The 16472-nt window shown below is 41.6% G+C and overlaps 1 protein-coding gene across 1 annotated transcript in view; it reads right to left on the reverse strand.

The window, feature by feature from the left end:
* The window catches only part of GPD1L (glycerol-3-phosphate dehydrogenase 1 like), a 57778-nt gene that overhangs the window by 19408 nt on the left and 21898 nt on the right, over window positions 1-16472 (reverse strand). Inside the window, exons 3-4 of the mRNA XM_027585781.2 lie at window positions 14435-14575; window positions 12326-12464 (exon numbers count right to left, since the gene is read on the reverse strand). Coding sequence (XP_027441582.1) covers window positions 12326-12464; window positions 14435-14575 — 280 coding nt within the window. The remainder of the gene's footprint in view (window positions 1-12325; window positions 12465-14434; window positions 14576-16472) is intronic.

The following is a 16472-nucleotide window of genomic DNA, read 5'->3' on the forward strand; positions in this document are numbered from 1 at the left end:
GGGGACCCACAGATGTTAGCTGTGCTTACTTTGTATGCCACTGAGATTCTGTGATCGATACTTAGCACCACTATGGCGATACAGAACTGATACAAACATCAACAACTTTTTTCATTGACTGACCAGGCGAAGATGGAAATGCATTCAAAGAATACTGGTTTTTGCTACTGCTACATCCTGTCCCCTGAGACAGGCCCTGGAATGGGATGGAGCCTCTGTAGTTTTTACTTTCCCTTCTTTTGTTTTGTCTAGGGACTTGGGATGAAAACTAAGACAAACACAAACGAAACTTTCCGCATAATGCCTGGTGTGAAATCTGCTCTGATCAGTGAGGGTGTGGGGTGGGGCTCGGCTCTGGGAGGCCCTGAAAACCAGATGATAAACCTTCCCAGCCACGTCCTGGCTCCCATGCCAATGTCGGCACACAATGATGGCAGAAAGCTTCGCTCAGGACTACAGTACTGGGGCTTTGCCCGCCTCTAGGTTCCCAAGCGTGTTCCCACACGTGTCTCTGCACCTTACAGTCACCTGGGGATCTTTAATGATACCAATGCCCGGCCACATCCCTGGCCGATTAAATCAGTCTCCGTGGTGGAGCAGGCCTCAGTTAACTTTTGAAGCTCCCCAGATGACTCCCGCAGACAAGTCTGCAAACCTCTGATTTCACCTACTTCAGGTTCAGCTTCCTCATGAGTAAAATACTATGGCCCCCTCAGGATTATTGTGGGGTTAAATAAGAAGCAGATGTGAAAACAGCCTATTAGTGCACACAGAGGTCCTATAGAGTAACGATGGGGACGGCCGACACACACTTAGGACTGTATTTGCCCATTTACAGACAGGAGGCCCAGAGAGGTTTACCAGCTTGCCCAGGGTCACACGGCAGAAGGCGGAGCCCAATTCTAACCCAGGTACTATGGCTCCAAGGCCCACGCTCTGACTCTATGCTATGCTTCCTTGCGGGGGGGGGGGGGGGGGTTGGCGAGATAAATCAGCAAAACCCAAATAAACATCACAGAGCTGTATTCTTCCAGTGAAGAAAAAAAGATGACTGTCAACAATTATGATTACACGCATAAGTTATACAATGTCAAAATAATCCAGGGGAGAGTGGAAGATGGATGATGGATACATGGGGCTCATGACACTGTTCTGCCTCTCCTTTTAAGACACTGTCCATAATAAAATGTTTAAAATCTCTACACCCAACACTTAGAAACACATTTTCTATTCTACAAGCATTGCTGTTATCTATTATTTAGTTGAGTTCTCCAAATATTAGAACTGTGTCCCGTTTGAGCAAACTCTCCTCTTCCCTTTTCAAACAGTCCACCAGACCATGTGGGTGATTCTGTGCAACACTATTTCATCACCTGGGTTGAGTAAACTAGCCCCCAGCCTCCACATGACATCATCACTGTCTTTCTCCTGTGTCCCTCACCATGGGCCACTGCTCAGTGCTCCAACACAAAGGACGATCATGAGCACCACAGACAAGCCCCTCACTCAGGTCACTAATCCAGCTGTCTAGAGCTCGAAGCGAGATGCTGCTGTGAGCAATCTGACAGACAAAACAGGCAGGGAGAAGGGCACTCTCCACGGCCACTGATACAGGTGGGGTCTGTCGGGTCCTCTGCGGCTGCAAATTATACAGTGTCCCTCAGAGAGGTGGGCTTGATTTACTGCGATCTCACTTTTTCTCAGGTGTACTTTTAAAAAAATTATTATTTTAAGTCACAGCTAGGAAAGCACTAACTGTATTATTACCAATCATAAGTAGTGATGAGGGAAGCAGGGACCCAGACCATCTGGTCCAGAACGAGTAATGTCCAACAGCCATGGGGAAGGGCGGCCCCAAACTCAATATGAACCAAAGACAGGGACACCTCCCTTCTGTTTCATGCCAAGTTTTAGAGATAATCAACCTATGTAATAGGACACCTTCAAACCCTCTTTATTTGTGTGTGTGCTTGGAAGCTCCCAAGGAGCTTATGTACCCTCGACATCTAGCAGATGCGGGATACATAATAGGCTTTGAAAAATATTTGTGAGGTGACAGGGGACAAAGTCTCCAGTTCTTGAAGTCAGTCCCGAGAATGAAGGGAACTCTCACCGCAAGGGGGCACCACAGTTCACCATGTCAGTATCTTTACAAGCTACTGAAAAACAAGGCTGTTTTTTCTTCTTCCTCCACAGAAGATTCCAGGGGGCTAAAACTCCTGAATCTACCTTAATTAAGAATGAGTTGGTTGCTAATGTCATCAAGAAAGGAGATCTGGATTAACCACAGTAAAATTATCAAATGCAGGAAACTTAATGTTGGAAAATTATCTAATATACAACTCACATTCCAATCTCGCCTATTAGTGCAGTGCTGTCTTTCATGGCAACCTTCCCTCCCCCAAGCCAGGATCCTACTGCATTTGGCAGGCACGTCTCTCTCGAATCTTCTTTAATCCAGGACACTCTTTAATCTTTCGTTGTCTTTCATGACATGGACATTTTTGAAGAGTGCAAGCCAGTTGTTTTGTAACATGTCTTTTACTTTGGGCTTGTCTGTTATTTCCTCATGGTTAAGTTCAGGTTATTTAAGACAACTTAGAAAATATCACCTTTGGGTTTTATCTCCTTTTCAATGTTTTACTTAATTTAATTCAGGTCACTGTTGCCAACCGCAATCCAATCCACAGAGAAGGCAGTGGACACATTGGATAACAGAAGCCAGAGGGCAAGAGACATAACTTCTGTGCATTTGTCTGTCTTTACAAAAGAGCCTAATGTGCCCAACTAGAAGCTTTCCTACAATGAACATGGCTTAGAGGTACATAAAAATTCTAGCCAAAACTCTATAGGTAGACACTGGTTTCAATCAAGGATTGGAGATGGTATCTCAGCCTTACAGAATGATTAGGGCAACCAGCCATTTCCAACCAACTGATTGCTAAAACTGATTGCCAATTTAATAAAAGTAATTATATAATTTCACAGGCTACATTAAAATCACAGGTGGATAAAAGAATTAACTGTGAAAGAATAAAACCTATATATAGGCTAGTATATGACAATTTTTTTTCCTGGAAGGATACTTAGAAACTGCTAACAGGGATTCCCTTCGGGAAGAGGGAGGGAAATTACAATTTTTTTTTTTTTTTTTTTTTTTTTTTTTAAGGATGCTATTGCTATTATGGAGGAACACCATGTTTTCAGTCTGGAGAATGGATGTGGAAATTTTTGATATGTTTTTCCTTTTTCATGTAACAATTTCTGTGACAAGAACAGATTACATTTTCCCTTATTTCTTACTGCTCAAAATGCTGGCATAGAAAATAAGTTATATAAGAAATTTAATGCTTCTTGTGATAAATGTGAGACGCTGGCCATTTGGTAATTGAGCCTGGAGGATGTTTGCACAACAGACCTATCCTTGGCTATTTCATACTGTATTTGATTAAAATTGACTAATCTCATGATTTTATATAAATGGCTCAAATCTGCTAAACAATTTGATGAATAAACGAGATCCACCAGCAAAGTTCACAATTTCTTCCTAAGGCAGTGTTAGGTAGAGAGCAGATTCAAGACTATTTCCCTCTGCCTGTGTGATCTTGTATAAGTAACTCATTCATCTGTAAAGCAGAGGATGGTCTGGATGACACGAGGTTCCTTCCTGCTCTACTGGCCTGTGATTTTCTGGAAACCCCATGGATCTCTATGTGAACAGAACCAGGCCCCTTTCCATGCAGAAGAGCTCAAGAGGTGGGCACAGAAATTGGTAAGCCCTTGTACCTTCACAGGAATGATCCCAAGTCACCGGTGAGTTAGGAACCAACTAAAAAAGGACACCATTATATGGCGTCTTTAGATGAGCTTGAAGTCAGACAATCCTGATCCAAATCTTGATTCCACCAATGACTAGCTGTATAATCTTGGGTAAGTCACTATAACTCCCTGAATCTCGATTTTCTTAGTAGATACCTTAAGATTTGCTGTGGATTTTTGTTTTTAACTTTTTAAAAAGTTTTTATTTTAATTCTAGTTAACATAGTTGTATATTTAGTTTTAGGTGTATGATATAGTGATTCAACACTTCCATACATCACCTGGTGCTCATCACAAGTGCCCTCCTTAATCTCTATCATCCATTTACCCATTTCCCCCACTACTGCTCCTCTGGTAACTATCAGTTTGTTCTCTATAATTAAGGGTCTGATTCTTGATTTGTCTCTCTTATTTTTTCCCTTTGCTTGTTTTTTGTTTGTTTCATAAATTCCACATGAGGGAAATCATATGGCATTTATCTTCTGCTAACTGACTTATTTTACTTAGCATAATACTTTCTAGCTCCATCCATCCATGTTGTTGCAAATGGCAAGAGTTCATTCTTTATGGCTGAGTAATATTCCACTGTGGGGTGTGTGTGTGTGTGTGTGTGTGTGTGTGTGCCACATCTTTGTCCATTCATCAATCTGTGGACACTTGAGCTGGTTCCATAACTTGCCTATTATAAATAATGCTGCTATAAACATAGGGGTGCATGTATACCTTTGAATTAATGTTCTTATATTTTTAGGGTAAATACCCAGGAGTGATTGTTGGATTGTAGAGTAGTTCTATTTTTAACTTTTTTTTTTTTTAAGATTTTATTTATTTTGGGGGAGGGGGTAGAGCGGGAAAGAATCTCAAGCAGATCCCGCCAGCTCAGCGTGGAGCTAGATGCAGGGCTCAATCTCACGACCCTGAGATCATAACCTGAGCCAAAACACAAAGTCAGACGTTTAACCAACTGAGCCACCCAGGCTCCCCATATTTTGAACTTTTTGAGGAACCTCCATACTGTTTTCCACAGTGGTTGCACCAGTTTGCATTCCCACTAATGGTGCAAGATGGTTCCCCTTTCTCCACATCCTTGCCAACACTGTTGTTTCTTGTGTTGTTGATTTTAGCCATTCTGACAGGTGTGAGGTGATATCCCATTGTAGTTTTGATTTCCCTGATGATAAGTGATATTGAGCATCTTTTCATGTGTCTGTTGGCCATCTGGATGTCTTCTTTGAAGAAGTATCTGTTCAAGTCTTCTGCTCATTTTTTCAATTGGATTATTTGGTTTTTGGGTGTTGAGTGCTGTTAAGTTCTTTATATATTTTGGATACTAACCCTTTACCTGATCTGTCATTTGTAAATATCTTCTCCCATTCTGTAGGTTGCCTTTTTGCTTAGTTGATTGTTTCCTTCACTGTGTAGAAGCTTTTTATTTTGATGCAGTCCCAATAGTTTATTTTTCCTTTTGTTTCCCTTGCCTCAGGAGACATATCCAGAGAAAAGTTGCTATGGCCGATGTCAAAGAAGTTACTGCCTCTGCTCTCTTCTAGGATTTTTATGGTTTCAGGTCTCACATTTAGAGGTCTTTAATTCATTTGAATTGATTTTTGTGTATGATGTAAGAAAGTGGTCCACTTTCATTCTTTTGCATGTTGCTCTCAAGTTTTCCCAAAACTGTTTGTTGAAGAGACTATCTTTTTCCCATTGGATATTCTTTCCTGCTTTGTCAAAGATTAATTGGCCATGTAATTGTGGGTTTATTTCGGGGTTTTCTATTCTGTTCCATTGATCTTTGTCTATTTTTGTACTAATACCATACTGATTTGATTATTACTGCTTTGTAATATAACTTGAAGTCCAGGATTGTGATTCCTCCAGTTTTGCTTTACTTTTTCAAGATTATTTTGGCTATTCGGGGTCTTTTGTGGTTCCATATGAATTTTAAGATTGTTTATTCTAGTTCTGTGAAAAATGTTGTTGGTATCTTGATAGGGATTCCACTGAATATGTAGATTGCTTTGAGTAGTATAGACATCTTAACAATATTTGCCCTTCCAATCTATGAGCATGGAATGTTTTCCATTTCTTTATGTCATCTTCAATTCCTTTCATCAGTGTCATATAGTTTTCAGAATACAGGTTTTTCACCTCTGGTTAGGTTTGTTCCTAGGTATCTTATTATTTGTAGTGCAATTATAAATGGGATTGCTTTCTTAATTTCTCTTTCTACTGCTTCATTATTGGTGTACAGAAATACAACAGATTTCTGTACACTGATTTTGTATCCTGCAATTTTACTGAAGTCATTTATCAGTTCTACCAGTTTTTTGGTGGTCTTTCAGGTTTTCTATATACAGTAGCATGTCATCTGCAAATCATCAAAGTTTGATTTGGATTCCTATTATTTCTTTTTCTTGTCTGCTTGCTGTGGCTAGGACTTCCAGTACTATGTTGCATAAAAGTGGTAAAAGTGAACACTCTTGTCTTGTTCCTCATCTTAGAGGAAAAGCTCTCAATTTTTCCCCATTGAGGATGATGTTAGCTGTGGGTTTTTCATATATGGCCTTTATTATGTTGAGGCATGTTCCCTCTAAACCTGCTGTGTGAGGGTTTTTATCATGAATAGATGCTGTGCTTTGTTGAATGCTTTTTTTGGCATCTATTGAAATGATCATATGGTTCTTATCCTTTGTCTTATTAATATGATTACACTGATTGATTTGCAAATAATGAACCAACTCTGCAACCCAATAAATCTCAACTTGATTGTGGTGAATAATTTGTTTAATGTACTGTTGAATTTGGTTTGCTAGTATTTTGTTGAGAATTTTTGCATCCATGTTCATCAGGGATATTGGCCTGTAGTTCTCTTTTTTAGTGGTATCTTTGTTTGGTTTTGGTATCAGGGTAATACTGGCCTCACAGAATGAACCTGGAAGTTTTCCTTCCTCTTCTATTTTTTTTTTTGAATAGGTTAAGAAGAATATGCATCAACTCTTCTTTAAATGTTTGGTAGAATTCACCTGTGAAGCCATCTGGTCCTAGACATTTATTTGTTGTGAGTTTTTTTTACTTGTTTCAATTTCTTTGCTGGTTATTGGTCTGTCCCAAGTTTTCTCCTTATTCCTGTTTCAGTTTTGATAGTTTGTTTCTAGGAATTTATCCATTTCTTCCAGGTTGTTGGCATATAGTTTTTCATAATATTCTCTTCTAATTGTTTGTTATTTCTGTGTTGTTGTGGTTGTTATTTCTCCTCTCTCATTTGTGATTTTATTTGTGTCATTTCTTTTTTTCTTTATAAGTCTGGCTAGAGGTTTATCAATTTCATTTTTTTTTTTTTCAAAGAGCCAGCTTCTGGTTTCATTGATCTGTTCTATTTTTTTCTTTTTCTTTTTTTTTAGTTTCTACATCATTTATTTTTGCTGTAATCTTTATTATTTCCTTCCTTCTGCTGGTTTTAGGTTTTGTTGGTTGTTCTTTTTCTAGATCATTTAGGTCTAAGTTTATATTGTTTATTTGAGATTTTTCTTGCTTCTTGAGCTGGGCCTGTATTGCTATTTACTTCCCTCTTAGGACCGCTTTTGCTGAATCCCAAAGGTTTTGGACTATTTTGTTTTCATTTTCATTTGTATCATCTTTTTATTTCTTCGATTTCCTGGTGGACCCATTCATTATTTAGTAGCATGTTATTTAACCTCCATGTATTTGTGGTCTTTCCATATTTTTTCTTGTGGTTGAGTTCTAGTTTCATAGTGTTGTGGTCAGAAAAGGTACATAGTATGACTTAAAATCCTCTTCTATTTGTTGAGGCCTGCTTTGTGGGCTAATATGTGATCTATTCTAGAGAATGCTCCATGTGTACTTGAAAGGAATGTGTATTTTGATGTCTTAGGATGGGATGTTCTGAATATATCTGTTAAATTCATCTGTTCCAGTGTGTCATTCAACGCCATTGTTTCCTTGTTGATTTTGTTTAGATGAACTGTCCACTGATGTAAGTGGGGGTGTTAAAGTCCCCTACTATTACTGTATTATTATTATTTCCTTTGATTGTTATTAACTGTTTTTATGTATTTGGGTGCTCCTATGTTGGGTGCATAATTACAATTGCTATATCTTCTTGTTGGATTGTCCCTTTTAAGATTGTAGTGTCCTTCTTTGTCTCTTGTTACAATCTTTGTTTTTTAAAGTCTATTTTGTCTGATATAAGTATTGCTACTCCAGCTTTCTTTTGACATCCATTTGCAGGATACATGATTCTCCACCCCCTCACTTTCAATCTGCAGGTGTCTTTAAGTCTAAAATGAGTCTTTTGTAGGCAGCATATAGATGGGTCTTTTTGTTTTTAATCCATTCTGATACCTTATGACTTTTGATTGGAGCATTTAGTCCATTTACATTCAAAGTAATAACAGATATGTATTTATTGCTATTTTATTACTTGTTTTGTGGTTGTTTCTGAAGATTTTCTCTGATCCTTTACTGTCTTTCTCTCTTTCATGTTTTGCTGATTTTCCTCAGTGATATGTCTGGATTTCTTTCTCTTTATTCTTTGCATATTTATTAGTGGTTTTTGATATATGGTTACCAGCAGGTTTGTATATAGCCTCTTCTGCATATAGCAGTCTATATTATGTTGATAGTTGTTTAAATTTGAACATATTCTTTTCTCCTCTTCTCCCTATGTTTTAGGTATATGTTACTATATTTTATATCCTTTTTTTTCTTGAGTTCTTTGATTTTTTACAGAAATATTCATTTTTCCTGCTTTTGTGTTTCCTCCCTTTATACTGTCACTTTCGGTCTCTCTTTTCCACTCAAAGGGTCCCCTTTAATATTTCTTGCAAGGCTGGTTTAGTGGTCACAAACTCCTTTAGTTTTAGTTTTGTTTGTCTGGGAAACTGTTTATCTCTCCTTCTAGTCTGAGTGGCAGCCTTGCTGGCTAGAGTATTCTTGGCTGCAGATTTTTCCCATTCAGCACTTTGAATATATCATGCCACTCCCTTCTGGCCTGCCAAATTTCTGTTGAAAATTTTCTGTTAGCCTTATGGGTTTTCCCTTGTAAGTTACTGACTTCTTTTATCTTGCCGCTTTTAAGATTTTTTTATAACTTTCTTTTGCAAATTTAATCACAATATGTTTTGGTGTGGATTTGCTTTTGTTGATTTTTTTAAAAAGATTATTTGTTTGAGAGAGAGAGAGGACAGTGAGCGAGCAGGGGGAGGGGCAGAGGGAGAAGGAGAGAGAGAATCTCAAGCAGACTCTGCACTGAGTGCAGAGCCAGATGCACGGCTCGATCTCATGACACTGAGGTCATAGCCTGAGCCAAAACCAAGAGTCAGACACTTAACTGACTGCCCCCCAGGCACCTCTGCTTTTGTTGATTTTGATGGGGGTTCTCAGTGCCTTCTGGATTTGGATATCTGTTTCCTTCCCCCAGATTAGGGAAATTTTTAGCCATTATTTCTTCAAATAAAATTTCTGCCCCCTTTTCTCTCTCTTCTTCTTCTGAGACTCCTATAATACGAATGTTACTATATTTAATGGAGTCGCTGAGTTCTCTAAGTCTATTCTCCTTTTGCATAATTCTTTTCTCTCTCTTTTGTTCAGCTCGAATACTTTCCATTTCCAGGTCACTAATTCGTTCCTCTGTTTCTTCCATCCTGCTGCTGCTCATTCCATCAGGCATGTTTCCCATTTCATTTATTGAGCCCTTTATCTCTGCTATGTTATTCCTTATCACTGCATTAAGCATTTCATTCATGTCTTCCACTTTTCTCAAGTTCAGTGAGGATCCTTATGATCACTGCTTTAAATTCTCTATCAGGCAATTTACTTGTACTATTTTGCTTAGATCTCTGGCCGTGGCCTTGTCCTCTTCTTTCATTTCATTTTTCCGTCTCCTCAGTTTGTCTGCCTCTCTCTGTCTGTGTGTGTGAAGAAAGTCAGCTGTGTCTTCTCTCTTGCATGCAGTGACTTTATGCAGAGGAGTCCCTGCAGTGCGTATCTCCTGTTCACCAGAACCTGGCACTCCAGGAGAGCATCCTGTGTGTGTTGCTCATGTCCTGCTGTCATGTCTGAGTCACTTTTCCTTTCAGTGCAGTTGTCGGCACTGATTCTCTGCCTTTGTGGGCTGCGCTTGCTCTCTCTGGTGTTAGTGGGACCCAGTCAGGCCAGCTCTGAGGGGACATACCCACTGGGGAACTTGGGAGTGGGATGGTGGTGTTAGCAAAATTTGTGTTGCGTCTCTAGTCCTATGCCGGATCCCCCGAAGTGCCACTGTGGCTGGGAGCTGCCCACAGGGGTGGCTGGGGGCGTGAGGCTGGGCAAAGCATGTGATGATGGTTGGGTGTAGTTGGGCCCAGTGTGTAATGGTGGCTGGGGGCACATGGCATGATGTGTGATGGTAGCTGGGGGCATGCAGCTGAGCATGATGTGGTGGCTGGGGGCTACACGAGGAGACAGCTGTGCACCCGGTGGCTGGGCAGGGCACACACTTTAATTTGCACTGAGCCCTGGGGCAGAGGCTCCAAGTATCTGTGCAGCCCTGCCTTTCACCTGTGGCTCTGTGTTTATGCTGGGGGTGGAAGCAAAAAATGGCACCTGTCAGAGCCCTCATTTTCAGAGAAGTCCCCCAACATGCTCCAAAATCAGTATGATCAGATCTGTCTCCTGTTTGCCCCCAGCATTGTGTAAACTGCTATTTTTACATTGCCTCTCTGCTCAGGCTGCTGTCTCTTTAAGGGTAGCAACCCAGCTATCACTCACCCTCCAGGCTCGCCCAGTGCTGAGTCAGCTGACCTCCAAAGTTCCAGATTCAATTCTCACTTGTTTTTACAAACTCATGGAATTCAGCCCCTCTGGTTCTTAAAGCCAGATGTTATGGGGATTAGTGTTTCCATGTGAGCTCCCTGATATGACGGCTCATTTTCTCTGCCCTCTTCACGCACACAGCTCCTTCCCTCCTGTGGGCAGCCTCCCTCCACCTTTCTGACCTTCCTAATCTGTCAGATGCAGCTTCTTCTATTTCGCTGTGAAGTTTGTTCTGCCCATCTTTGGATCCCTCTCAAGTTTATTGACTTGGATGTGGATGGTATCTGGTTGTACATGTGGGACGGGATGAGCTCAGGGTCCTCCTGCTCCACCATCTTCCCAAGCTCGAGAAATCACAATCTTAATTCTAATTTCACACTTTCTCATACTGTTTGAATTTTCTTCCCTGTGTCTCTATATATCATTTTTATAAATATCAACCTGGGTTGACTACAGTCCATTTTGTTTTCTTCATTATATTATTTGTGATACCTCTGTTCTCCACAGATAGTATTTCTCAAAACAAAACAAAAAAAGTTTTAAGTGCCCAGATATATGGGATTGTTGCTGGAATACTATCCAGCTATGAAGATTAATGTTGACAGACTTTGAAAGTTGTTACATATTAAGTAAATAAAGCAATTATAAAACAGTACGTAACTTATATAAACGTAAATAGTTTGCACACACACAAAAAAATGGAAATGAAATGTAAGAAATGGTTTTCTTCTGATCATCCCTATTTTCCACAGTATCTATGCAATTAAAAGTGAAAGAGAAATAAGCAAAAGAAGTAAAAATGTCCTAACTTGCAGGCGTGTATGAAAGGAGCTACCTTTTCCCACGCATTCTATCTTCCTGAAAAGAGCCTGACTTCTCTTAGAGCTTCCTTTTACAAAGCTGCAAGGAGAAATCATGCACATTGTTGCTATGTTTGACAAGGGAAGTAAGTTCTGGAGTGGTAAATAAACTCAAACTTTTGCAAAGCATGTGCAAATATAGCAATATTACTTTTCTATCAGTATTTCAATACGGTACATGAGCACATGAGAATTTTTAAAAGCAGCAGAAATCTTCACAATACCAATGTTGTGTAAGAAAGAGTAGAAAGAGCTTTCTAATTTAGGAAACAAGATGGACAAGTTCATGCCTGAGTTCTAAATTGGCTATGTGACCTTGGGGCAGGTAACTTATTCATTGAGTTTTGGATTATTCACCTGAAAACAGGGGTCATTCCCACCAATTTTTATCATTCCAATTTTTAGTATATGTGCTGCCAAAGCAAGCACGTTCCTACCAATTTTTAGATAGCACTGGAATCCAGTGAGGATCCAGATACTGCCATTTGTGAGTAAAAAGAAAAAAAAAATCTGGGTTTTCTAAGGCCAGGGCAGCCCCTCCACGGATGTCATCGCCTGCTTCTCAGTATAAGCCACTTTGCATTTTTTGTGTTTAACCTTGATAATTCATTATCAGCTCATGGGAGGTCCAAACGGTCTCCTTGCCTTTACTTTGATTTTGGAGGCTGTTGAAACGCTTTAGTCCCACAGGATGACCTCCTTACATTAAATCCCCACCCCACTGAATATCTACCTGAGGAAGGGTCCACTACAGAAGATACCAGAAATGGCAAATGTACTTTTAAAACACTGAATGTCTGGGCTCCCAAGGCTCCCCACCCAGCCAACCTCACCGATGGTGGTCTCACAAAACTTCTCTGCAGCCACTTCACTGGCAATGTTGGCTCCCATGAGCACGCTGACGTCAATGCCCATCTTCTCCCGGATGATGTCGGAAATGAGCTTCAACCCCTCAGGACCCTCATCTATGCCCTGTAAGGATGTCAACAGTTAGGGGAAATCAAACCGCCAAGTGAAAGAGGCATGCCACAGTCGCTTTGTTACTTGAAAAAGAGCTCTTACAAGAGTAACATACATACCATGTCTTCACTGTTGAAAGCGTTAACAATAAAACGGAAGAGACTGAAGTCCACCCAGAACATGACCTATACCACTGAAGCCCCGTATGTCCCTCCCCAAGTCCATCCTCCTTCTCACTACTGGTCCGCACCCCAACCAGGGTGAACCACTATCCTGTAGGCTGTACGCACCGCTCCCTTCTGTTCTTGACCATTTTGCCACATAAAGCTATTCCTAAACAAGATGTTATGCCATTATGCCTGCTTTTGAAAGCCTGTCAGTGAAATTGTACCATTCACTCATGAGGTACTGTTTGGTGCTACCCTATCATTTTATTTTTTATTATGTTATGATAATCCCCATACATTACATCATTAGTTTTTGATGTAGTGTTCCATGATTCATTGTTTGCGTATAACACCCAGTGCTCCATTCAGTACGTGCCCTCTTTAATACCCATCACCAGGCTAACCCATCCCCCACCCCCCTCCCCTCTAGAACCCTCAGTTTGTTTTTCAGAGTCCATCGTCTCTCATGGTTCGTCTCCCCTTCTGATTTCCCCCCCTTATTCTTCCCCTCCTATCTTTTTTTTTTAACATATAATGTATTATTTGTTTCAGAAGTACAGATCTGTGATTCAACAGTCTTGCACACTTCACAGCGCTCACCATAGCACATACCCTCCCCAATGTCTATCACCCAGCCACCCCATCCCTCCCACCCCCCTCCATACCCTATCATTTTAGAGACTCACCCATGTGGCTGCATGAATGTTCTGGTGTGTTTCTATTTACCACTGTGTTGTATTCAAAAATGAAAGGCTACTATTCATTTATCCATTGTACTTATAACTGACAAGTAAGTTGTTCAAGTTTGCTTTCATAAACATTCATCTATGAACCACTCGAGAGAACAAAGTCTCTCGAAGGGGTTCTTAACCTTTTTTATGATGTGGTCCTCACACAGGGCAGTCTGGTGAAGTTTTATGGACTCATTCTCAGAATTTCATACGCATAAAGCAAAATGCATGAGATTACCCAGGAAGCTGATTACATTGAAACAGTTATCAAAATGTTTTAAAAAAAACCACACAAATTTATGACAAAGTAAAATACGTGCTGTTTTATTAATGCAATTAAAAAAAGATGATTTGACAGGTTTAACAATTACCATAATTTCAAGGTCGTGATCAGCATAAATGATAACCTTCAGATAACTTGGAGCCGTTACAAAGTGGCATGAAAATACCTGGTATTTCTATTGATAACAGGGCCACAGGTCCTGCTATCCCTACTGTTATGGCAAGTCTGGCCTGTGGCTGGCATTCATACATGAGAGCAATGCTCATTTCAGTTAGAAGTTAAAATGAATAAAAATGTAATTTTTCTCCCCACATTTAGGTCCAGAAACGTCCTGAATTCTGTCTAGGGACCTGTGGGGGTGGTTTGTGGACTTCTGGTTAAAAACTCCCTTTAGGGAGTATACCCAGGAGTGGAAACTAACAAGGATGCAATTCCCAGCAACACAAACCACCGGTGATTTCCAGAACGCAGGCTGAGACCCATGTCCTGGACGGTTCTTTCTGACAGCAAGGCTCATCAGGAGGAGCCCATCCTCACATCACGGCCACTGCTCAAAGCCGCTGTGATAGAACGCAGCCCTTGCCTGAAGTGGGGCTCAGCTGAGCTCCTGAGCTCCTGTGATGTGTGTTACTGTGATTACCTTCCAGCCATCTTTAAAAAAAAACAGAAAACAAAAAAACTGCCATAACCTCCCTTTCCGCTCCTATTTCTAACAGATGGAAGTGAGAGGAAATAAATCTCCCCCATAACTGACGTCCAGCGCAGTGATGCTTTTTCTGCCTGGGGTCACCGGCCAGTTACCTTGATGAGGGTGATTCCCAGCGCTTCCTTGGGCACTCTCCCGGTGATCTCATCGCAGATTCTGTTAATGAACTGGTGGGGAATGACAAACACCAGCAGGTCTGCATCCTGCACGGCCTCGCTGAGGTTTGGGACAGCAACCTGCAATGACAGGAGGAGGAAACACTTACGCCTACACCAAAATATGCCTCTCCCCATGATTTCATTCACTGACCATTTATCAGACGCCTACTGTGTGCAGAGTGCTGTGCAGACAGACAGGAAAGGCAAATGTGCTGTGGGCTCGGCCTTCCCCTTCAGGGCACATCCAAAGCTAGCAGAATCCTGCCTCTGTTGCTTACTAGCTGGACAAGTGACTTAGCTTCTCTATGCCTCAGTTTCCCTACCTGAAAAAAGGAGTCCTAATACTGTGCAGGTTGTTCTCTGCTGCTCTCCCAATCTCTCAATCCATTTTCTGCCCTTCTTTGCCTTGCTGTGTTCCCCAAGGAGCTGCTTTCTGTGGACCATTTTCCCTGGGGCCCTTGCTCTCTGCCTTCCAGTTGGACTCAGCCAAAGTGGGATGCTATTAGGAGACCCAAGGTGGGAGGAGAGACAGGTCAGGTATGTGTCAGCCTCCTGGGGCCATTCTGGCCCAGGCTCACAGGGATGCTGGCTTGGCTTCATTCTACAGTTCTACCTCCTGACAGGCAGTCTCTTTTCTATGTCTCAAAGCTCTAGTCAGGCTGGTTTGGTGACACTAGTCTGTCCCCTTGCCCTTTCAGGCATGGTTATGATTTCCTGCCGTTGCTAAACTCTGGGTACTCCAGGAAGCCCTTTTGGTTCTCTCTACTCTGCCCACACCTCTGTAAATAGTCCCATGCTGAACTCTCCTGGGTAAAGCACTTGAAGAGCACTTTCGTGAAGAGAAAGTAATATAGATCACGTTTCACACCTGGTATGCACTCAGTACATGTCAGCTCTTATGGTGATTTCTTTCCTTCAGATCAATATGAAGATGGGTTTTAGAATTTAACATGGGCAGGGGCGCCTGGGTGGCTCAGTCATTAAGTGTCTGTCTTTAGCTCAGGTCATGATGCCAGGGTCCTGGGATCAAGCCCCGCTTCGGGTTCCCTGCTCAGTGGGGAGTCTGCTTCTCCCTCTCCCTCTCCCCCTGCTTGTGTTCCCTCACTCACTGTGTCTCTGTCAACTAAATAAACAAAATCTTAAAAAAAAAAAAAAAGAATTTAACATGGGCAGAGAAACACAAACACACACACACACACACACACACACACACACACACACACACACTCTCTCTCTCTCTCTCTCTCTCTCTCAGAGGAAGAGGTGAGGGCAACTAGTGAGGACATGGGGGCACGTGGTCTCTCGCAGACTGCTTACTGTTGCTCAGTGTCCATTCTCCCCTTCCTCCTCAGCATGAGAAGCCCCCGGTTTGGTGCTAGTCTCATAAATGCCCAGAAGGAAGGCTATGTTCCTCAGCCTCCCTCGCAGCTAGGTGCCCCATGTGATTCAGTTCTGACCGGTGGGGCGTCCACAGAAGTGCTATGTGTGACTTCTGGGAAATACCCTTGGAGGCCTCTCCTCCTCCTTTTGCCAGAGGGAATGTGAAGAGATGGCTGGAGTTCAGACAGTCCTCTTGGACTATGAGGAAGAAACCAAATGCTGAGATGGCGGAACAGTGGGATAAAGAGAGTCCCTGACACCGTTAACGCATCATTAATACCATAAGTGTCTTTTACAGGAGAGAAGAAAATAGGTCACTGCTGTGATAGGTTTTCCGTCATATATACCTGAACCGAACTCTAACTGAGATAGCTCCCTTTAAGCATTTGCGGTTCCCAAAATGAAGGGACTAGAGGAAGATTCTTCTCTGAGGAAGGGCTACTATATGCCACAGGAACATCATTCGGGACGGCTAAGCCTCCTGCGAAAGCTAGTTTGGGCACTGTGGTGGCAACTGCCAATTCCTCACCAAAATTCCTTCTCACCTTTTTCCATAAGCACAGAGTGGAAGCCAGTCACTAGTCGCCTCGCTAGG

The sequence above is a fragment of the Zalophus californianus genome, chromosome 1 (genome assembly GCF_009762305.2).
Source record: "Zalophus californianus isolate mZalCal1 chromosome 1, mZalCal1.pri.v2, whole genome shotgun sequence".
Taxonomy (NCBI): domain Eukaryota; kingdom Metazoa; phylum Chordata; class Mammalia; order Carnivora; family Otariidae; genus Zalophus; species Zalophus californianus.